Source organism: Lycorma delicatula, chromosome 2 (assembly GCF_047948215.1).
Source record: "Lycorma delicatula isolate Av1 chromosome 2, ASM4794821v1, whole genome shotgun sequence".
Lineage (NCBI taxonomy): Eukaryota > Metazoa > Arthropoda > Insecta > Hemiptera > Fulgoridae > Lycorma > Lycorma delicatula.
This window is the reverse complement of record NC_134456.1, coordinates 107872835-107898664: the sequence shown is the minus strand read 5'-3', so window position 1 is coordinate 107898664 and position 25830 is coordinate 107872835. Positions and strand designations below refer to the sequence as shown.

Sequence of the window (25830 nt, the reverse complement as noted above, 5' to 3'; positions counted from 1 at the left end):
GGTGTGCCATTTAGATATCTGATGGACAATAAATAAAAACCACATTACATTGCAGTAAACATATTAAAAAAAAAAAGACTTGAGTGGCTCTTTCATTTGGCATACACTTGAATGTTTAGTATGGTCAAAAAAATTAATAAACCTGGACTCCACCATAATTTCATGGACACATGTTTAGTGAAATTTGATTTAGTATAGCAGTCATTTTACTAATTACATTTTTTAAATAAATTAGTTCAGGTTTCATTAACAGTTCAATGAGTACCAGAAAATGTTAGTAAATATTGACTGACATTAATGGCAAATAAAAAAACAATGGACAGAGCAAATCCTCTAATGATATAAAATTAAACTCTGGTAATACAAACATAAGAGTGCAAAAATTTTAATCAGGAAAAGTATTAACTCACCACGCGTTACATTCCATCGCCATAATCTCTATCCCCAACATTTATTCGATCATGAGCTGCTGTTACATTAAATCCTAAGATTTTGTTATCAACACGTAACATTTTATTTTTCTTTGGCTTCTTATTTTTACCCTTTAAAAACACACATGAAATTTAAATTAGTTATGCAAATAAAAAAATAATAAAAAGGTAATAATTTAAAATAAAAAAAAAACAATCATAAAAATATCAGCTACTTGAATTTTGTTTCTATAGATGCTACTTAATTCACTTATTAAATTAGGGTTACTTTCAATAAGGTTACATGCAGTTAAATCAATTTGACAAAAATTTACTCTTTAATTGAATTTCATGTATTGGAAATTACACAACTACTATTTACAGACCAGCATATTTCTTTACACAAAAACCCAATATAATAATTGTTAACAGTTAATATAATCTAATGTCGGAGAAATACCAGCTGCTACAACCCACATATATGCAATGCCATAATTATTATAATGTACTCAAAATACAACATAAGCATGCAGCAGCAAACACATCTTAATTACTGATTATTTATTTTTACAAACTTGTTTTAGGAAAAAACTTTTAATCACTTCTGATCTGAACATTCTTTACATGTCTCACCAAAAGTCCGTAAGATTAATATTAAAAATTTCACATCTCTAACAATACAGTTTCTCACATTTAATTAACCCAACTGAAAAGCCGTAATACCTATTTTTTCAATATTTCTTAAAAAGAAATTAATCCTAAATTAATGTAATTTGATTCCTTTGAAACTGTAATACAATGAAAAATTGACAAATAAAATGATAAAGTAATGTAAGTTATACTATCACATGGATATCAGTTCTTATTAAATGTTCAACAACCAACAGCAGGAATAATGCTCGATGTGGCTCTGCAAAAGTATATGCTACATGCTTAATAATCACGATGTTCTTAGTGTGCAAGTTTTATTATTATTTAATGTACAATTAAGCAGTCAGTAAATTAAATAAATGTCTACAAAAATTTTATCAGCATACTAATAAAGTAGTGTTAAACGACACTGATTATATGCTTATTATTCATTGAGTATCCTTTTTTTTTGTCTTCAGTCATTTGACTGCTTTGATGCAACTCTCCAAGATTCCCTATCTAGTGCTAGTCGTTTCATTTCGGTACACCTCATACATCCTACATCCCTAACAATTTGTTTTACATATTCCAAAAATTGCCTGCCTGCACAATATTTCCCTTCTACCTGACCCTCTAATATTAAAGCAACTATTCCAGGATGCCTTAATATGTGACCTACAAGTCTGTCTCTTCTTTTACCTATATTTTTCCAAATGCTTCTTTCTTCATAATTCTGCCGCAACACCTCTTCATTTATCACTTTATCCACCCATCTGATTTTTAACATTCTCCTATAGCACTGCATTTCAAAAGCTTCTAATCTTTTCTTCTCAGGTACTCCGATCGTCCAAGTTTCCATATAAAGCAACGCTCCAAACATATACTTTCAAAAATCTTTTCCTGACATTTAAATTCATTTTGTCCATCTTTAGTAATTCTACTTCCTAAACAACAAAATTCTTCTACCTCCGTAATCTTTTCTCTTCCTATTTTTACATTCAGTGGTCCATCTTCACTATTTCTACTTCATTTCATTACTTTCATTTTGTTCTTGTTTATTCTCATGTAGTTCTTGTATAAAATTTCATTCATGCCATTCATTGTTCTTTCTAAATCTCTTTTACTCTCAGCTAGAATTACTATTAGAATCGTAGCATCTTTTCACCTTGTACTGTTACTCCGGATCTAAATTGTTCTTTAACATCATTAACTGTTAGTTCTATGTAAAGATTAAAAGGTAACAGGGATAGGGAACATCCTTGTCAGACTCCCTTTTTTATTATGGCTTCTTTCATATGTTCTTCAATTATCACTGTTGCAGTTTGGTTCCTGTAAATGTTAGCAATTGTTCTTCTATTTCTGTATTTGAACCCTAATTTTTTTTAAATGCTGAACATTTTATTCCAGTCTACATTATCGAATTCCTTTTTTAGGTTTATAAATGCCAAGTATGTTGGGGTTTGTTTTTCTTTAATCTTCCTTCTACTATTAATCTCAGTGGTAAAATTGCTTCCCTTGACCCTAAAACTTTTCCTGAAACCAAATTGGTCTTCTCCTAACACTTCTTCCACTCTCCTCTCAATTCTTCTGTACAGAATTCTAGTTAAGATTTTTCATACACGACTAGTTAAGCTAATTGTTCTGTATTCTTCACATTTATCTGCTCCTGCTTTCTTTTGTATATGATTATAACACTCTTTTTTAAGTCTGACGGAACTATCCCCTAATCGTAAATATTACATACCAATTTGTATAATCTTTCTACCACTTCCTCACCTGCAGTGCGCAGTAATTCTGCAGGTATTCAGTCTATTCCAGGAACATTTCTGCCATTCAAATTTTTTAATGCTCTATTAAATTCAGATCTCAGTATTGCTTCTCCCCTTAAATCCTCCTCGACTTCTTCTTCTTCTTCTTCCTTTGCAAATCTAAATATTTGCTTAAACATGATATAATCTACCTGATACTCTGCAGTATCATTTGGCTTTTTCTGTGTGTATATTCTTCTATTATGATTTTTAAACTGTGAGATATCCATATTAAAATTGAGATACCCATATAAGCATAATACCAGGCGATTAAAAAACGATTTCACAACTTTAAAAGCATATAAAGATTTATTGATGTAACTTACGGATTTGGTTGAGGTCTGATTTCATAGAAAAACACATCAAGTTTATCACCCATCATTCACTTTGGTTTGATATGGCTTCTTTGTAATGCAACATATTCCCACTTGAAGTCATTCCAAACTATAACCAGCAAGTCGGGCATTACCTGTGCAGCAGCGGCGTTAATTGGAAGTCTTAGTTCTACAAGGTCAGCAGGGGCAAAGGTGGTACACAAACCCAATCTTTAATGGAACCACACAAATATTGAGTACAAAAATGCTGACCTTAGGGATATCATGAATGTGCTGCAAAGTTTCATGAAGGTTTTTACTACCCCATATTCAGCAGTTACGGGTGTTCACCTTGCCATTGATGTGAAATGTTGACTTATCACTAAAAATTACATTGTCTAAAAATGTATCATTTGCAATTATATCCACCATTTCTATATAAAACTATAGCCAAGTAACTTTGTTGTCATCTGTAATGTGTAGAACCATGATTAGTTTGTACTGCTTCAAGTGGAATTGCTTAAGTAGTATGCATCAAAAAGTCGTTTGTGAAAAGCCAGTCTTACGTGACACACAAGTTGACTTCTTCAGACTACATGCAAAGCTTTCTCAGAGTTGTTCCACAGTAGCTTCAGGGATGCTTGGGTGTCATAGTGAATTTGTATGTTTAACAGAACAACTTTCTCAACAAAGATTTGGTGCCTAGAGTTAATTATATACCTACTAGGAGGCTCCCTACCGTACTCTACGAAAATTACGATGAACTGCAGTTGCTGATTGCAAATCATGAAAACAAAACACACAGCAAGCATGTTTCACACAAGTATCTATTTTTAATAACATTGGTGACAGCGCTGGTGACCAAATTCAGTACTAATGAACCACGCGAGTCAAAACTTGATGTGTTTTACTATGAAATGAGACCTCAACCAAATCTGTAAGTTATTTAAATAGTTTTATATGCTTGTAAAGTTATGACATCTTTTTCAATCACCTGGTATTAACCAACTTTTTGCGGCAAAAATATTTATAAATAAAAATATTATACGATGTACAATATTAAATATACTGTTGCAATATAATGATTTTGGATCTTGTAAATCTAACCTGCAATTATGATTATGACTGGTTGTTAAAACAACAAAACATTCAACCAAATAATATATAAAGACAAATAGCCACCTTAAATTGAAATAGTCACAAAAAAGTTGAAAAGCTGATAATAATAACAATAAGGTGATCACAGAAATAAGGTTTACAGAATAAGTTGTCCTTGTAAATTCATTTTATTGTCTGTACAACAAACTGATCATATCAAAATTTTGTGAAGCTCACTTTTCATACATTATAATTTAACGGATAAATATAGTAACCTGCTTTATTTATAAGAATATTACAAGCAAGTAGTCCTACAATCAAACAAGTAAAGTGGATGTACATTATTCAGAATAACAGAATTTTATTAGTTCAATAAATTTCCATACAATTGATTGTATTCAAGGGTTAAAATGTCATCTTAGATCAGAAGTATATGGAATTGCAAGTAGTTTTGGTTGGTGTTTTGTTAGTATTACTTTTACAATCCTACCCATTGCAGAGTTAAACAAGGTTAAATAGGGATAACCATTTTCATTGTATTATAACAATTTCAAAGGAATCGAATTACATTAATTTAAGATTAGTTTCTTTTTAATATGAATTAAATATTGCATTAAAGAAGCCTTTTTATCAAATAGTATTTTTCTTTCATTAGTTTTCATCATGATCATGGGGAAAAAAGCAGCACTTAATCAATAATGATCTTAATGATCATATGAGATGTGTTTTTAAAATAAGATCAATTTTGAAATAAAAACAAAACTGAACCAACTTACACATAAAAACTACATTTAATTAATACTTTTCTACATAGCTGCCTTCAACTTCAATAAATTCTTCATAGAATTTCACTAGCTCCTTCACTCCTCCTTCTAGAAATTTTTAAACCATACAGTAATGCCATTTTTCAACTCTTCATCATAGTCAAACCTTTGACAGTGATGCAAACCACTGATTAACGTATAGAAAAATAAAATTATCTGTGGGAACTAATTCACGGCTAGATGATTTTCCAACAAAAGTTTTCTACTTGTCTTATATGTCATGAGTGGCCAGGCACTGTCATGCAAAAACAAAATCCTGTAGCACAACATCCCACATATGTTTTTTTAACTCTTCTACGAGTTTTTAACACTTTGCAATACATATCAGCATTCATAGCAGTTTCAAGATTACTAAATTTGTGGAAGCAAGACACCTTTTCCCTCAAAACAACAGTAGCCGTAAGCTTCTTTACTGAATGTTCTAGATTGAACTACATGATAAATGCCGCCATTGCATTGACTGTTACTTTGTCTAGATGTTTGAATTAAAAATCCATGTTTCATCACTGGTAATGATGTGATCAAACAATTCATCAATATAATGCCAAAAAAAATGCATGTAGTGCAGCAAGGTGTTTTTCCTTGTGTGTATTAACATCTTCAGCACCTATCTTAAAATTTTTTTCTAGCCTAATTTTTCAGGCAAAACTTCATAAATCAAATATTGTGAAATATCAACTTCAACAAAGTGAACAGTTCTCAAAATTTTTTGTCAACTTTTTTAATTAAAATCATTCATTTTCACCCACAGCCAGCTGCTACGTTCTTCATCATGAATGTATGTTCACCCTCTAGAAATGAACAGTACCATCTTACTTTAGCAATACTCATAATATTATTTGGTCTGTAAACTTCACAAATTTGCCTGAGAATTACAACAGCAAAACATTTTTTGCCATTAAAAATCAGATTACTCCTCGTACTTCACACTTGGAGATGATCATGAAATGTAACGCTTATTGTAAATAGATGAATATAAACAACTGACAACAAAATGACTAAATTATTGTTGCTAACAGCTGACCATTGATTGAAATAACTAAGCTATTCAAGCACCATCAGTTTATATTCAAAACAAGTATAATCAAAAATCTGTAAATTCAAACAGACCTTACTTTAAAAACATGCCTTGTAAAAGTAAAATTACAATTTTCCTAACCTTACTTTGGTTTACTCAACTTATTTTAGACCATTTTGTTCAGAATTAAATTCTCTACTACTTTTGTTTAAAAGTTTTATGTGTTTATAACCCATTTAACAAAGTTATTGAACATTAAACAAAAAAAACAGGGTTTTCACCCCACATTACTCAAAAATTACTGAAGATATAGTTCTTGAACCTATTTTATTCTATTTTCAGGTCAAAAACCATAAGTAATTACTAACTCTGCCCCTTAATCAACGTCCTAAAAAGTTTAGTATGACCTCATTTTCAGAAATCTTTCACTAGCCAGTTGTAACTCGACAATGCATTTTACAACATGTTTATATGAACTTTTTTCATTATTTTCACAAGTAGTATAGGCTATGAAATCCTGGTAGAACTTTGTGATACACCTGTCTATCACAAAGTTCCCCCAGGATTTTCATATTTATACACTATACATATTATATTAATCCGATCAACCCAAGTACAGAATTAATAAAATAAAATAGGATGACACCTATCTCATTCCATAATCCAAGCAAGAGTGCTTTCACAAGTACCTTGCATCATCAGTTGCTCTATATAATTCTTTTTCCCTTACCAATAGGCTTTCCATTGTTGGCCATCATATGAGATTTTTTTTACAAAATTTTAAAAGTAAAAATGTGTATAGCTAACTTATGTTTATGATATTATACTTTGGAATAAGTAAGTTGATGATATTTTTGTGATCTATAATCCTGCTGTGGTTGTGAGGAAACCCACAACCAACAAAACAATCATACATATACATTCAAATCATTTGTGGTCACACAAAATTAATGCATATACGAACATGGTTATAAGAGCAATCAATTACACAAAGTATAATGGAAATAATAATAATAAATTAAATAAAGAAACAGATATTATAAAACAAATTGCTAAATATAATTGTTATAATGAAACTTTAGTAGATAATATATACAAAAAACAAATGTCAAAAATTAACAATAATACATAATTAAAACCAATAAATAAAATACAGAAAATTGACAATGTATATTTAAACTATGTATATACTGATAATATTGTTGAAAACATAACAAGGGTTTATGATAAAAATTTATTTAAACCTACATTCCAGACAAATAACCATTTAATAAAACATTTAAAAATAATGCACATACTGCTTCATATGATTTACACAATTTGTGTGGTATTTATAAAATAAAGTGCAATGATTGTGATCATATTTATATAGGCAAAACAGTAAATCCTTTAAAACTAGATTTGATGAACACTTTAGATATTAAAGTAGAAAATTGGATTTCTCTAATGTTTCTGATCATCTTATTAATAATATACATTCAATATCCGATATTCATACATATTTAGAAGTACTGAAAATTAAGAAATACAATACTATTACAAATAATAGAGTTTTTGACAGTTTAGAAAGATTTTACATATATACATATAAAAGTAGATTTAATTTGATCAAGCTACATACAGCATACCTACATACAAGCATTGCATACCTACATACAGCAAGCTACATACAGCATTGTGTCATCCGCATACCCTGATGCGGATGACACAATCATGAAAGCTGCTGTATATAGCAGCAGTTCTTTAGACATTGACAATTGATAATATTTCAACTCTGTACAGTTACATAACTTTGGCTAGCTAGTCTACATGGATTTTCTATTTTATTTTTATTACTGATTTTAATTTTGATTTTTAATTTAATTTTATTAACCACTTCATATTTTATATATATGCAATTTTTTATTTTAATTTAAAGTTAAAAATTTTTGAATTTAAAAAAAGCTTTAGTTCAATTTCTGTTTTGATTTAATTGAAAAAGATCTTTTAATAATTTTAAATTTCATGTATATAAATTAATTTAATTTTTTTGTGTAATTTGCAACAAATGATTAGAAAAATTATATAGAGCAACTGATGATGTGAGGTACTCGCGAAAGCGCTCTTGCTTGGATTATGGAATAAGGTAGGTGTCATCTTATTTTATTTTATTAATTCTGTACTTGGGTTGATTGGATTAATGTAATTTGAATAGTGCAAAAGAATATGATTCCTGAAAGGATCGATTTAAAAAAAATAATAAAAAAAAATATATATATATAAATTGACTTTTAATATTGATAATAAACTTAAGAAAAGTTATGCTCATTTTTATTTCTTTTATCTAAGAACTGACTGGACATCACATGATATATATAATGATAGAATTTTAAGATTATAGATAAAAAAAAGGATGCGTGTTCTTACAGAACTGAAACAAGAATGTACTTTTAATACCTTTACTTCTTGAAAATGATTAGTAGTTGTCAAAGAAGGTACTGAAGTACTGTTATCCACTCTAGTTTGACGTGTCATTTTAGCACGTCTCTCAATAAACTGGGTAGCGAATTCCGATGTTTCTTTTCCTTCACCAAGATACATTCTAACATATTCTCGTACTTCAAATTCAGATTCAATATCTCGCAGGAATGTAACAAAGGTTGGTACTGAAATAAAAAAAAAGTATACAATAATTTTAAATAAAATAATACAAATTATGGATTAAAATATAAAACATTAAAATCTTTTTAACATAACTTTTCATAAGAGAAAATATGAAAAGATCCTAAAACCCAAGGGCTATAATTGATAAAAATCCTACAACATATGTGATGTCACCTACAGCTTCACCAACTGCCTTTATTATTTACATGCCTTTCAAAACAAATTTAAATTTGTACAAGGATATTTTCTAAAAAAAAAACAAACATAAATTTACCATAAAAAAGTAAGCTGTCTTTACCATAAAAAAAGTAAGTATACCATTTTACTAAAGCTCTCAAAATAGACAACTGTAAATGTACAACTGTATACAGTAAATCCATGATGAGCCTTAACAGTATCAGGATACTGCACAAGTTCAATGCAAAACTGAACGTAAAATGAACTCAGTTTTACTCATATTTCACATTTGGCAAACATATATATATATTTTTTGTAACCTTATAATGTTTTACGTTCTTCTGCATTATGTATCAATTTATTAATAACAATTCTATTTTGTATGAAAATACAAAGTTACTTTTACTGATGTTTAAGTAATTGATTATGTTTTCAAAATGACTCAATTTCAAAAAATTGAAACTTTTTCTTCCATAAAATGTTTCAGAGCTAAATAGTAGGCATCTTCTTCAATGAAGTCATGGTTGCAGTGTTGTTAATGATACCTATTTTAAAAAGGTTAGGAAATCCCTTAAAGTAAGTAATCAACTAATATATTCAATCTATGTTCATTCTTTTATCAATAGATCAGTCAAATATAAACCGTGCTTTTATTTTTAATTTATTAGTATAGAATAGAAATACATACACTTATTTACTGTTTTTCTACATAGTTACATGAAGTTCTACACATTTTTCCAATTTGCAGGAAGCTTGTTGAAAAAGTTTAAGGCCCATCTTCAAAAAAATATTGAGGAAGTGATATGAGCCTATTGTACATGCATGAACTGCTGTAGTTCAGTGTCATTCTCACTGTGAATCCTCTCAGTGTCTCCTTCAATAACCCAAAATGAAAGAAATCACAGTGGGATAAATCTGAACAAATATGGAAGATGTTTTAAGATTTCCCAGTAAATTTTATCAGTTTATCCTAAGTACTAACAGCTGTGTGACCTGGTATTTTCATTGAGTATCACATCACTGATCAGCTGATGGCTCTTTCATTCCTGTTGGTAGCTTCACTTTGGCATTAGTACACAGCATTCACAGTGAAACTTTCATGGAAAAATTGATGAGCAAAATGCCTTTCCATCCCAAAAGACAGTTGCAAGGATTTTCCCACCTGATGGATGCAGTTTCCACCTTTAGAAGGCAAGGCTTTCCACTTAATACTCATCAATTTCATTTCAGGTATACTGATCAAGCCTTGTCTCATTACAAGTGACTATTCGACGCAAAAGATTATTTCCCTCTTGTCAAAATTGATCAAAGAGCCTTTTGAAAATTTCCGGTCGAGCCTATTTCTGACTTTGGGTCAAAAGTCTTGGAACTCACTTTGCAAGACCAAGGTACTTTGTGATAATAGAATGGACACTTCCATGACAGATACTTCCAAAGCCATTTTATCAACTAAGTTGCCAATTTTCTTCAATGAGGTCACTATAAATGGTGATCACATAAAAATCAAGATCAAGACACCAAAATCACTAACAATATGAAAGAACTAACTGTTTAATGGAGGTAAAGTATTTTAATAAAAAAAATTATTTCTTCTAACTGGCATATGCAACTTTTTATTACAATTAACCCTTCTTTTTTCTGACAATTTTTCAAGAATCAACAAAAGATGTAACTGGATGCCCTAGTGCTTTTATTTCCATGCTACACATGAAAAGTGTTAAGCTTAATTTTTAACATTCCTAAATACTGATACAAACCGTATATGAATCTACAAATTCACACCCATGCTATGCTGCTTTTAAATTCTTGCTTTAATAATCAATGAGCCATTCTTTGTAAATGAAAAAATAAGGTTCTAATTTTTTAAAAAAATTGTAACCAATTATTACTACTTACTGTCTATTTCAGCATGCTTAGCAGACAAAGCCTTTGTACACCACAGGAAAAACTCATCACGTGGAGTCTGTTCAAACAATTTCATCACTACAGCTTCTTCTTTTTTTGATTTTGTTTTACCTACATTTGATTTAGTATTCTGAACAGCTGGTGGTGCTTTGTTGGATACCTTGGGCTGACTTTTTGAAGCAGATGATGTATCATCCCAAAAACCTGAACCACTTCCTGAACCTAAATATAAAAAAAATTAAAAAATTATATGAATCTCATGGACTATATTAACTATTTTTTGAAAGTTCAAATAATTCATTAACAAATTGATCACTGTGCTAATTAAATTAGTCAATTTTTATGGTATCCTGCATCTTCAATTGTAATTTTATAATTACATCATAATCAATTTTCGTGGTACAAAAAAAATCAAATATAAACCAAATAATAAAATAGTTAAGAAATAACAATAATAAAAATAACAGAGAAAACTTAAGAGGCATATACAAAAGTAATGTAATGAATATATATATATATATTGGTAAAACGTAACAATCATTTAACAAAACAAATTATAGACCATTACACTGCTTTTAAAAACAAAAAAGAGATATATCTATCTAATGTGTCCGACCATTTGTTGCAATGTAAAAGTAATATTATTGACTGCAAAAGTAATAGAGATTTTGGAAGTTTGTAACAATAAAAAAATGAATATACTTGAAAAACATTACATTTATAAATTTAAACAAAAATATAAAATGATGAACCACCAAATCACATTTGAAGATGATGATTTAATTAAAAACATAATAAATTAAACAATTGGCAACAATGATATGAAAAAAGGTAAATAACAATGTTTTAAATTTATGTCATTCCAGTATGACAGTATAGTAGCATGTTTGTTCATACCTGAAGATTCAGGATTATAAAAGAGTGATCGATTAGGCAATTCTAAATTTTATTTTTTTTAAATAATTGATTTTGATGTAAGTTTAATTATGGAACTGATTACAAACTGATGGTTCTTGAGAAAATTGATTACACTGATCAACAATGATTTTGTTAAATGAGAGTGAATAACTAATCCTTACAGTATTTTTCAAGCTGATTTCAAATATAAAATCAGAATTCTTCTATCAGGCTTAGTTTTTTTTTTTTTTTTTAACTACCATTCTTATTTTCAGGTAATGTCATGCATGAACTCCATAAGCATAGCATTTTGTGAACGTACATATGTTTGCAAATACTCCCTCTGCCATGCGGCCAGTGCCACATAGCCAAGAGCTTCCAATTCCAGTACCACCAGATACATGGAACTTAGATGAAGATGTCAAATCTTGTGCTTAGATATCAGGCGATGAAGAAAGAGATCCAAACTTTTTAGAAAATAGATATTCTGAACCCCATTTAATTAAGCAATCAGATTTAAATATTCTGGTTTGTGATCTAAATTTATCAGAGAATCAAGCAGAAATACTACTGGCATCAAGATTGAAGAATGGAATTTTTTACAATCAAACAATAAAATAAGTGATTTCCATGAGTCCACAGTCAGAATTTGAACATTTCTTCTCTTAGTATGAAAACTCTCTTAGTATACTGTAATGATGTGGACTCTTTACTGGAAGCTTTGGGACAAATGCACCATCCTGATGAATGGTGAATTTTTATTGACTCATCAAAGCTTAGTTTGAAAGCTGTTCTACTTCACATTGGAAATAAACATCCATCAATACCACTAGCATATGCTGTTAACAAGAAGGAGTCTTATGAGAATATGAAACTTGTATTGAGCAGGATTCAGTATCGGAGATATTTATGGAATATTTGAGGAGATCTGAAAGTAATAGCGATTTTACTTGGGACTTCAACTTGGATAACCAAGTTCTGTTGCTTTTTGTGGAAATGGGATAGCAAAGATAGGAAAAACCATTACATAAAAAAGCAGTGGCCAAAGAGAGAGGTACTGACTATAGGAGAGAAGAATGTTAGTCAGGCATTAGTAAAATCATAAAAAGTTTATCTTCTGCCACTACATATTAAGCTAGGTTTATTCAAAAATTTTGTTAAAGCAATGGATCATAATTACGCAGGGTTTCAGTTTCTATAAAGCACATTCCCTAATATAAGTAATGCTAAAATAAAGGAAGGTATATTTGTTAACCACAAATAAGAAAACTAAGAGTGATCCGGTGTTTGAAGAATGTTTGGATTGCTGCATGGAAATCATTTCAAAATGTGGTAAACAACTGGAAACCATAAGGCTAGTAACCACAGAGAACTTATGAGTGAACTACTTTAAAACTACAAAGAACTTGGGTGTAACATGTCACTCAAAATCCATTTCTTACATTCACATTTGAATCTTTTCCCTAACAATTTTGGTGCTATCAGCGATAAACATGGAGAACACTTTCACCAGGAGATATCTACAATGGAAAACAATACCAGGGAAAATGGAACTCAAAAAGAAATAAATAAGTAGATTACTATTGGAATCTAAAGAGGAATCTACCTACAGCAAATTACAGCAGAAAATCCAAAAGAAATAGATTTTAGGCAAGTACAAAATACATGTAATGTACTGTCATACTAAGTTCACCATACATTTTTTGTTTCAAAAGAAATTTCAATTGCAAAACTGAGCCCAATAGAAAAAAATCTATTAACATATATGAAATCAACAGAAAAAATACAATACGAATCAGCCATTCATTCTCATTTAACAAACAAAAAATTAAAAATTAAATTTTGTTGACCAGTGTTATTGTTGTTAATTTGTTAAATTTACTTATTTGCTTACTGTGTCTTGGTGGTTAAGTTTCAGTTAATATTGAAATAATTATTTATATAACTATATAAATAGCATTAACTCTACAACTTAACAGGCTCTTTTTGTTTTTTTTACTGCCTATCGCACTTACACAAAGTTAAAATAAATATATTTCACATCTAGACTTATTTATTATACTTTTAAATGATTTAGAAGAAAATATTGGTTATAGTAAATAAAATATTACTTTAAATACTGCTGTATAACAGCTGAAACAAACATCTGCATATATATAACTGATATAGTGACTGCATAATTAGTTGTGCAGACACAACTAACTTTGTGAAGACAAATGATAATGGAAACTTACAAGTCTTTTTTTTTCAGTAAAACATTAATCAAACAGTACCTGCTGCATTGGTACTATTTCCCCACACTGATGGGCCACAATTGTTCCAAGTAAGATTCTGTCCAGACCAAATGCTACCAGGAGTTGTTACAGTGGCACTGCTTCTTTCCTTCTCTTTTTCTACCTGTTAATTAAGAACAATGATTAATAGAATCTCGCAAAACATAACTATGATGACAAATGTAAAGGTGACTAAAATAAGACTTCATTAATTTGTATCACTTGAGCTCAAACTCAATCTAAATTGTAGAAGTTTCTTTCAGTCCAAGTTTTATAGAGAAAATTACTACTATATATTAAAAATAGTTAATGTCACATAGTTCAACACCATTGGCCACTCATGTGTTATCACTGCAATAACAAGGATCACCCACACCAGTTGCATCTGTTGTAGCTACATAGTAGTGTTTTGGCATAATACAATCACTTCTATTTAGTATGATGTACATTATATATACATTTATATTTGAAAATAATTAATTATAATTCACATTTGTTTAAAACATACAGCTTTCTAAAAAAAAGTTTACTTTTTTCTTTTTCTTTTTAAACATTACTGTAATTTAAATACCATAATTATGCTTGAATTATTAAATAAATTATCTGATAAAAATTAAATTCAAACAACAAATGAGAATTTTACTTTTATTTTCATGTTAATAAGACAAAATATGTAGTAAAAATAGCATTCTTGTAAATTTTAAGTATTGAATGAAACCATTACAAAATAAAGATTAATTTAATTCGAAACTGCAGTACACATTTACAATGTAAATATATTAAGTATAGGGTAAGATATGTGTTTGCAACGGTACATGCGCATGTACATACACACAGTATGAAAGTTGTTAGTTCCATCTTTATTAATCTAAAAAGTGCATACTTTATAGCTTTATTACTGTATGAACTACTACATTAATTATTTACAATTTATTTTTACTTGCATCATTAAAACAGTTTTATATCTACTTAATTTTTTTTAAATTCTTAACAATAACTAACAAACTGTGACAACAGATTTTTGATATCTTGAATAGCAGCTAGCATCTAAAAATTAACAAAAAGTCAACTTTAACTAATTCACTCAAAAACCTTGATATTAAATATTTTTTTAATTTTCATCCTACATACAGAGTAAAACATATTTAAACAGAAAAATAATAAATAGCTAACAAACTTTTTAAGCCGTGAATAAATATCATTATGAAACTTTGGTTTTAGTTTGTAACTGAATTTTTCAGATTTTTTGAGTAGCTGGCATGGAAAATGACTTTCCCACTACACATATCAGCTACTATTCAGTTAGCACTGATTGTATAAAACATAATTTATTTATTAATACTTAGCTTTTAAATAATGGATTACCTGAATAAAAAAAAAGTATTTACTTATTTAGTTTTTGGTAAATACTTCAGTTTGTGTGAATAAAAATTAAAATTTTTCTTGCTTTGCCAAGCACAGTATTTACTATACTGCATAGTTTTTATTGCTAACCACACAAATACTTTTTTGAGTTTTATAAATAATTAAAATGATAAGAATAAATACTTCATTTTCTTTTAACAATTAATGTAGAAATTTAAAGCTGTCAGAGACCAACCTGGAACAAAGAAGCAAGTGTTGTGCATTGTAAAATTCCTGAAAAAGGAATTGTGAAATGCATGAATGTGCGTAATCACAAAAACTACAGAAGTGAAGGTCTATCACCACTATGAGGTTTAAATAACTTCTTTCATTTCAATAAGAATTGGTTAAATATTTATGTAATTTATTAATGCTTGATGTAAACGAATTAAGGGGAAGAAGCATTTAATTCTTTTCAGAGGGAAATATTTCTTCAAAATCACTCCAATAAGAAGTTCAAAACAGCATTAACAATGATTATTGTGTACATAGCACAACCATCTGTAAAACAGTTGCCTATTCTGCATAACATAATGGAGAGAGTTCCTGAATAGATTCATTTTCCAAAAACAAAACTGAAATTGATATAGTAAAATAAAAGTGGAATATGCTGTTCAAAATGCTTTGTATAATCAGCAAAGTTGATTGTTCTTCAAACAAATAATAAAGCCGAACAACTTCGGTGACAAGTTAAGTTAACCTGAAAGGATATGCTAGCTGCTGCTGCTAACAAATAACAAAAGGCAACAAAAAAACCTCAATTTTTTGTAATAGCCAAATACAAACAAACTGTTTTTTAACTTATAACTAAGTAACACCAGTTAATGTAAATATATGTGGTCTTTTGATTTCATAAAATTCAGCATGAAAGATGTATGTACTAAGTTGTATTGATACTGTAAATGATCAGAGAATAGGAGACAAAAACAATTAAATTCATGGACAAATTGTAGGACTGGCTATTGTCCTAGTAGCTACAGGCGAGGGAGAGAGAATGGGAGAGTGAGAAGGATGGTGAGAGGGCAGGAGGGAGGGAGGGGGAGAGAGACCTGAAACATAAAGCCTAAAAGTGGAGGAGTGTAGTAAAAAATTCAGCAAACCGAAAAAAGCATCCAACTTTTAAGAAGGGATCTACTCCAAACATAGTATTGGTCGCATACATCCTGTTAAACCCATCCATCATTTAGGGCTGTATTTTACAAGGACAAAAATGATATAAATGTGCTGTTAATCGAACGGAAAGATGCTGAACAAAGGTTATTCAATAAAGGAATGTGGGAATGTGATGACAGAAATTTGTTGGTAACAAACTGAAAAGAAAATGTAGCAGGTTGAATTGATGTGCTCGTGGAAATATTGTTTGGATAGCTAAATGAGAATTGTAGGATGGCAAATGAAGGATGAATCATCACAATTATTGAAGAATTAATGAAAAAAAAAAATCACTATCTTCAAATGAAAATTTAATCAAATTCTTTTATCTTGTGAAGTCCTATTCCTGACAAATTCATTGCACTCAACAGCTGTTTTAAAATTATCAACTCTCTAAAATAAGTTTTTTATTAGATGGATGATCACTGTGTTACTGAGAAAAGTAATTACTGTAATGAACAGTAGTAAATACAGCAAATACTGGAATCATAAACATAAATACTAATGGAAAAGTGTTTTATTGTAAAAGCTTCACTTCAACTATTCTGTATTCATTGAACAACAAATACTTTTCTGCATTTACTACTTTTTATTTACTTTTTTAGAATTATTTTTTATTCTAGCTTCTTATTTCTCTAAAAAAAAAAAAAAAATTACACAATTTTTTTATCCTATAATTTGTTTAAAAATCCTGGTCTAGTCAATTTTGTTTTCAAGGCAAGCCTTTTGCAAAACTCATGAGTGAAAATTCAATTCTTGAAATATGGTTTATTTCCAGATAACTAGAAACAAACAATTTTTTCAATCTTATTAAAACAAATTGAAGATGATGGCCACGATTTCACCTTTGTTACACATGCTTGCATGCACTTGCAAGCGCTCGCACACTCACACACTGATTAATAAAGTATTCCATAATTAAAAGCACATGTTTTAAACATTTTTAATTAGTCACATTTTTTAAAACTAATTCACACTATTCAACTATCATAGTTTGCCTGAATTATTATTAAGGAATAATTATTTGCCTGAAATAATCACAATAACTCTATTACGCAACTGTTTTTTAGTAACATTCCATTCTTTGTTTTTACTTTCACATGATTAATAACTAAAAAGAAAGAAATGGCAAAATTAACAATGATGGCCACCATAAAGACTCTCACTCTGGTATGCGTTACATTTTCCTTAATGACACAACTCTAAACTCTGAAAGAAAGGACGAGTATTGATTGTAATGCTTTAATATTAAATAATAATTTTTATATTCTTGTCAAATATTACGAGGGTTATTTTTTTCCAGGTCCAATTGGTTGCAAAATAGAAATCCGCACAAAAATCAGATGAACCTTTGCACATAAGTGTTGTACAGTCTCTCTAGTATGGCCTTCAATCACGCTGCGTCACTTCATTTAGTTCTGAACACGCAGCTAGCACGTAGACATGTCTACAACATAGCATCTCCCGCCAAGTGTGAAGTGCGTGCAGTAATTAGATTTCTTCAGGCTGAGGGGCAGCTGAAATTCATAGACGAATAAGTAATATGTACGATGAAACTTCAATGAGTGACAGCAAAGTGCAACAATGGTGCAGGTACTTTAAAGCAGGATGTACAGATGTTCATGATGCAGGCGGTCAGGGAAGGAAGCGAGTGTCAACCAATGATCTTGTTCAGCGAGTGGATGAGGCAATTCGAGAAAATCGTCGGTTCACAATTTCTGTATTGAGTGATTCGTTTCCTGAAATTTCAAGGTCAGCTCTCTACACCATTGTGAGTGAGAGACTTCAGTACTGCAAACTGTGTGCGAGATGGGATCCCAAGATGCTGCCCGATCATCACAAAACAATGAGAATGGACGCCTCCCTAATGTTTCTCCAGCGCTACCACAATGAAGGAGAAGATTTTTTGAACAAAATTGTCACAGGGGACAAGACATGGATCCATTTCGAAACTGAAGAAACAATCCAAACAGTGGATGCATTCTCATTCTCCCAGTAAACCAAAGAAGTTTAAGCGAACCTTCTCCAACAGGAAGTGTATGGCTACTGTGTTCTGGGACCGGAATGGAGTTCTCTTGGTGGAATTCATGGAACGTGACCATCACTGCAGCCTCATACTGCGTGACTCTTCAACGTCTACGAAGGGCAATTCAGAATAAGCGGAGAGGAATGTTGTCATCAGGCATTGTCTTTCTCCATGACAATGTTCGGCCACACACTGCAGCTGTAACAAAGAAGCTCCTACAGCGTTTTCGTTGGGAAGTGTTTGATCACCCACTATACAGCCCGGACTTGGCTCCATCTGATTTTTACCTCTTTGCTCACATGAAAAGCTGGCTAGGAGGACAACATTTTGGCACAGACATCGAGCTGCAGACCACCGTAGAAACATGGCTGAAAACACAGGCGGCTATGTTCTATGACGAGGGTATTGGAAAGTTGGTACCACGCTACGACAAATGTCGTAATTGGAGTGGCAACTATTTAGAGAAATATTGTAACTATCTAAGTACTTGTTAAAAATAAAAAATATTTTATTTTCAGTGTCGTAATTTCGTGACCGATCGGACCTTGAAAAAAAAATAACCCTTGTGTAACGACTTTCAGTAACCTCATAAAATTACCTTAGCAATAAGATTTTCTTGTTCTTCTGCCTGTATTTCTGCCAAAGACTTAACTTTAGTGGGAAGCTTCTGCTCTGCCCACTTCAGCTGCATTTTATTACTAGACTGATTCCGTGTTTGTGCTTCAAAATGGAGTTGCTGCTGTTGTTGCAGCTGCAGCTCTCGTAGCTGTTGTTGCTGTTAAAATGTACCAATCCACTGTTATAATCATACCTTTTACATGAATATATATATATTAATCATAATTAGTTACATTTATTTTAATCATTTAGTTAATTAGTTACATTTAAAACACAATCTTTTAAATAGAAACGTTTTTTCTTATCATTAGTTCATATGAATTTTTTTTATTCAGTACTTAAGAGGCAGGTTGTAAGGAATACAAGCGAACTATAACTTACATACTACAACTTACCTCCTAAGTTGTAAATAAATAAAAAAATAAAATTAATAAAAGATAAGTAAAGAAAGTTAAATGTAGATGCAGTTTCTATATAAAAGATGTGTTTAACTACCATAATGCATTGTTACACTGTTATGATTATAACAATACATTGTTATTACAATATAGTTTGCTTGATGTTCAAGAGTTGTGGAACTACAATAATGAAAATATATGAATAATATAAAAACCATAATGAATAAAAATATACATTTTTTATGTATATTTTTATGTGCAAGAGAAAAAATGAGGACTAGAGCTTTTCAATTTTTACAAAGAAAAGCAATATAATAACTAAAAATAAAAAATAAAAACAATACTAACATCCACTGTGATAACAATGTTATTTTGATGAAACCAAAAATGATCTAGAAAAAATTCTGAAGGTAAAAATTTATTATTAAGAGAGAAATTCAATAATAGTGTAACACAAGGCAACAAAATACAACAGAAGAGGTATAATGAGAAATTAAATTAAGGTAAGAGAACAAAAAATATCAAAAGTGGAAGAATTCTATTATTTAGATATTAAAGCAATGATGAAGTAATGAAGACATCAAACAGATGGCACAAGTAATGCAGACATAAAATACAAATGCCACAAGCAAGGAAAGCTTTTTCATACAAAATAAGTCTACTAGTATCAAACATAATCTGAGAATTAGAAATAAATTCTAAAAAAATATTTGCATAGTATGCAGTACTTTATGCTAAAAGAACTTGAACAATTAACATTTCAAAGAGGTGAAATATTGAAAACCAGGTGGGTTGATAAAATTCAAAGCTAAGAGGAATGGATAAACAGGACTCATGTTTGCAGTGACTCATTTTGTAAAGAGACAAACTGGGTAGGTGGGCTGTAAATTTAAGATTTACAAGGTATGGCTATTAAATAATGAGACTAATGCTGTAAAATATTTGATTTTAAATTTATACACATTTAGTTATTTTCCCTCTTCAATATACACCCCTCCTCTATTCCTACAATGCTCCATGCAAATTTTCTATTGTTTAAAACAGTGCTGGAAGTCTTCTTCTGTGAGCTCTTTCATAATGTGTGCCGCTTTTTCTTCCACAGCTTCAACGGTCTGAAATCATGTTCCTTTTAATGCATATTTGACCTTGGGGAACAGAAAAGTCGCATTGTGCCAGGTCAGGTGAATAAGGCGGATGGTCTAACACTGGGATATTATACTTGGCTAGAAACATCTTGACAGACAATGCAGTGTGAGCCGGTGCATTGTCCTGATAAAGAACCCATGACTTATTCTTCCACAATTCAGGTTGTTTTTTTCTTCTTTTTTTCACTGAATTGGGCAAGGAAATCAAGATAGCAATGTTGATTAATAGTTTGACCTTCAGGAACCCAGTGAAGGTACACAACCCCATGAATATTGAAAAAAACAATCATCGCCATGAATTTTAATAATCATCTTTAATGTCTTCTTGGCCATCTTGGAAATGCTTAAATCACTCAAAAACCCGCGCCTGTGATAAATATTCATTGCCATATACTTTTTTAATAAAAGATAAGTTTCAGTAGCAGTTTTTCCAAGTTTCATATGAAATTTCTTAATTATTCTTTGCTCTAATAAAACAGTTATTTTTTTGGCAAAACAAAAGAAACAATGTTATCCAAATGAAGGCCACAATCAGACTAATATGTTTACAGAAACTGGAGTAACAAAAATCGGAAGAGAAAGCTTCATGCTATACAGCTGCTGGTCGTACAAATTTGGCGCATCCGCAATTCTTCTGTAGCAGCATTAGTCTCATTATTTAATAGCCACACCTCGTACAGCCTATCAAAATCTTAAATTAGTAACTTAGAAGGATATGAAAAGAAAAAGAATGTAATTAGTTACTGAAAAAAATATATGAAAAGTACATCAATATTATAATCCTGTAAATAATGATAAAAAGTTTGATGAATGTTGAAAATTAGCATTTGATAGACTTAAGATATGAAGTCTTATTAAAAAATTACTTCTATCAAAATGTTTACTGTTTACTGTTAAATACGAATATAGCTCTTTTTTGTCAATTACCAATGTAAGTATTTTCAGCTAGCATCACTAAAACTCATTATTATTACTTTATAATAAAAAAAAGCTTCAGGTGATTTCTTAAGTACTTATGTATCTACTTATGCTGCATATTTATATTAAAAGTATTTTTGTGGCAACAACAATATACAATCTTTATGACTAATATTTCTAGAATAACTGTTGTGCTTATTATTTAAAAGTTTTTTTTTTAAGTAATCTTTTTCTTTAATTGTCTAAAGGAGCTTAAAGTATGAAGAAAAACTGATATTTCATCAAAACCGAATTAAAAAATTAGCTGGAGACTTTTTTTTAAAAAAAAAGGTATAAAATCTCATTTCAAAACTATGTAGCAAAAGGGGCTTTGAGAATCTGGGGTATGTCTTCTCTGCGTACCTCCTGCACACCTGCGATGTTCAAGGCCATGCATACTAAGTTACTTACTTAACTAACGAAAGAAGTAGCCTAGCCATTTTTTGGTTCTGCTGGCCCACCAGTTGCAAAATAAAAATCATTAACGAAAAGATTTTTGAATGTTAGAAATGTTTAACCACATGAAATTTACCATCAAACTTGTGCAATCTATTTTGAATGGATATGACGTATGAAGGTATATAGCACTGTTGCTACCCAATGAAGATTTGCTGTATAATGTTGAAGAGAATATTCCTTCCAATAAATTCACAGTTTCATTAATTTAAATTCCATGAAATTTCAAGATCTTTTTTTGTGAAACTGCAACTGAAAACTTGAATTGCAAAACACTGAGTTTAAGACAGGTACAAAAAATGCTTATGGATAACTAAACACTGAATCAAAAAACATTGTATCAATCAATTATTTTTGCTAATTAAGTGGGAAATAGGAAAAAACTTACTTCCAAACAAGTGCCAAGATATGGTAAGTGCCTCAATTTACATTGTAATTATTTTAAATGTATATTGAGATATGTAAAATTTGATAACAGAATAACTGTTTATCCAGTTATCTACTTATTTAATAGCCAAATGGAATTTATTTTCTGGACACAGTGTGGCTTTTTCATTTAACTTAGGCTCAATCTTTTTTAAGATAAGACTTCCATTAATTATTATTAGTGGATTTATAAAAAATTGACCTGATGTTATTAACCTGATGAAATACATCCTACATGAAAAAATTCTAAAAAAGAATTACACAAAAAAATGAACCTGTTACTTTACATGATCAGTTCCACAAAGATGACAAAAAGCCTTATTGTAACTAATACATTAAAATTATACAAAACAAAGTTTACCTGTTTTCTTTCTGTTTTCAATATTTCTGACAAACTGGTGGATGGAGGTGTTGGTGGAGCCCAAGGTGGAGATGCTTTGGCTTGCTCCTGCAGTCTTTTAAGAGCCTCTGTCTGTTTACGAGCTTGTTCCGTTCTTCTATTCTCCTCCTCTTTTCTACATTAGGTAACTCTTAATTATACATTTTTCAATACTAAAATTAAATGTACAGATAAATTAATTAAATAATGCAAAGTAGTCATTATACTAGTTGCTCTAAAAACACATAAATAAACAATGCAACCTACTTGTATACTTATTTATTCACCGACTGGGATAAGTTTTTAAAAATTTAACTAACAATTTCTCTGCTATTAAAATTTTTTATACGTATTTTTTTTAATACTGAACTTTTTTGTTAATTTGAATTAAATTTTTTTTTTATTTACTAATTTTTTTGTAAACCACTTAAAAATTAATTGCAACATTTAACAACAATTATTTTCTGGGTTTCCTGGTGCTTCATGTTCTATAAAAAGATAGCTAATTAGTGTAAACCGACCAAATGTAACAAAAGATTTTAACCATCTTTTATGTTAAAAGGACGAGAGGGATTCTTGTGATTAAAGACATATTTTGAGTTTTTTTCTAGTAGTTTGAAATGAAAACTCACTGTCTTACATGAAATCTCTTTTTTTTCTTTACAGACATAAAAAATATGAGGTGTGGCTAATAAATAAGAGACTAATGCTGCTACAGAAGAACTGACCATGCACCAAATTTATACAACCGACAGCTGTGTAGTATGAAGCCTTTTCTGTTTTTTTTTTGTTTTGCAAAAAAAAATTATAAGTAAGTGTTTTATTATAGCAAAGAATTGTTGTGAAATTTCATATGAAACTTGGAAAAACCACTACTGAAACTTATCTTTTATTAATAAAAGGTATATGTTAATGAATGTTTTATCACATGCGTGGGTTTTTGAGTAGTTGAAGTGATTCCACAATGGCCGAGAAAACATTGAAGATGATGTTCGCCCAGGCTGCCCTTCCATATCAAAAACGGATAAAAATATTGAAAAAATTGGTAATCTGATTCGATGTGACTGTTAGATAACTACTCGTGGGATTGCTGAAACTGCACGAATTTACAAAAAATGCATAAGGCAAATTTTACATAACAATTTTAACAGCAAAAAGTGTGCCCGAAAATGGTGCCTAAAATTCTCACAATCTAACAAAAAGACGCTTGTGATAATGTTTGTTCCGACACTTTCAATGCCATTGAAAATGACCCAAACTTCTTGGAAAGAGTGATAACATGTGATGACTTTTGGTTTTTCACTAATGATTCAGAACCTAAGTGTCAATCCATGCATTGAAGGGCCCCAACTTCACAGAGAGCTAAAAAAAAGCTCAAATGAGCAAATCAAAATTCAAAGCGATGATCGTTTTTTTTGAGATTCATGGGATTGTGCACCTTCATTGGGTTCCTGAAGGTCAAACTATTAATCAACATTACTAACTTTATTTCCTTGCCCAATTCCATGAAAGAATAAGAAGAAAACGACTCTAACTGTGGAAGAACAAGTCATGTGTTTTTCATCCGGACAACGCATCGGCTCACACTGCATTGTCTGTCAAGAGATTTCTAGCCAAATATAAATTCCAATGTTAGACCTTCTGCCTTATTCACCTGACCTGGTATCACATGACTTTATCTGTTCCCCCAAGGTCAATATATACCATACTGAAGGAGATAATAACTATGTATAAATTTAAAATAAAATATTTTAGAGCATTATTTTCGTTATTTAATATCCACACCTCATAGTCTTAGCATCTTAAAATTCAGAAAAAAGTTTTTATTTTTTGTACATTACTAGAACTAAGTGAAATCCCTCCACCTTTTTATCCCTTGCGTTATTTTAGAATGAAATTCTAAAGCATTTTCCATTTTTAGTACAAATAGAAAGTAAAATTTTAATTCACTTACAGATCAAACTATTTTACAAGCTTGACTGCATAACTTTATCCCTTGAGTTATTTTAGAATGAAATTCTGAACCACTTTCCATTTTTAGTATAAACGGAAAGTAAAATGTTAATAGGTTATTTATTAAATCACATAAAAAAACATCAATTGAAAAATATGAATGGATTAGGTGGAAACAAACACAAACTGTATCCTGACCCCGGTAGGGGAAGACACCTGTGCCTTGCGATGATCCTGGTCGTCACACCATCCACTCTGTTCCTAGCGCTGATGGGCTTTACCAGAGGTCATTTTTTAGATCTTCTAAACTTTATAACATAGCACAGACATCAGTTTGGTCTCTATGAAGATTCCACTGATGAGACACCTTGGCAGACATTACCATCAGTGCATTCACATGACCTACTATCACCTTCATATGGCCTCTTCCAACCATGACTACCTACCGTAACTTACAACTTACAACTCTCAACTATCAAATTAAACAATTTGTAGAAGTTTGATTCCTGTACTTTCTCCAGATTTCATACAAAAACTATAACTATAAATCACACACAGATTCAGTGTTATGTTATCTACAGCACACACACAACTGAACAAATAGTAGGAAATGAATAATGTTGATTTTATTTTTGTTTGGTTTTTCTGAGAAAAATACTTTGGCATTATCATCACCTGAACATGATGAATGTGTTTAAAAAGAAAAAAACTGAATGTTAAAAATTCACAATTAAGAACAAAAACATCTTTAAAAACAATTAAAATACATATGCTTTATGACAAATGGCATAAATAATTGAATTACAGTAATTAAAATTTTAGAATATAAACGGATGGTCATAAGGAATCGTAAAACATAAGATAACTTCATTCCATTATCCCTCAGAATAGTTTGCATGTTAGTCCCTAGTTTAAATTT

The 25830-nt window shown here is 30.3% G+C and overlaps 1 protein-coding gene across 5 annotated transcripts in view; it reads right to left on the bottom strand.

The window, feature by feature from the left end:
• Positions 1-410: 410 nt before the first annotated feature.
• The window catches only part of LOC142319084 (uncharacterized), a 118942-nt gene continuing 93522 nt past the window's right edge, over positions 411-25830 (bottom strand). For all 5 annotated transcript variants that reach the window (XM_075355963.1, XM_075355966.1, XM_075355968.1 and 2 more), the window contains 6 exons: positions 22941-23094; positions 19178-19354; positions 13998-14121; positions 10819-11049; positions 8539-8747; positions 411-542 (listed from right to left, as the gene is read on the bottom strand). In XM_075355963.1, coding sequence (XP_075212078.1) covers positions 417-542; positions 8539-8747; positions 10819-11049; positions 13998-14121; positions 19178-19354; positions 22941-23094 — 1021 coding nt within the window. In that variant the 3' untranslated portion in view covers positions 411-416. The remainder of the gene's footprint in view (positions 543-8538; positions 8748-10818; positions 11050-13997; positions 14122-19177; positions 19355-22940; positions 23095-25830) is intronic.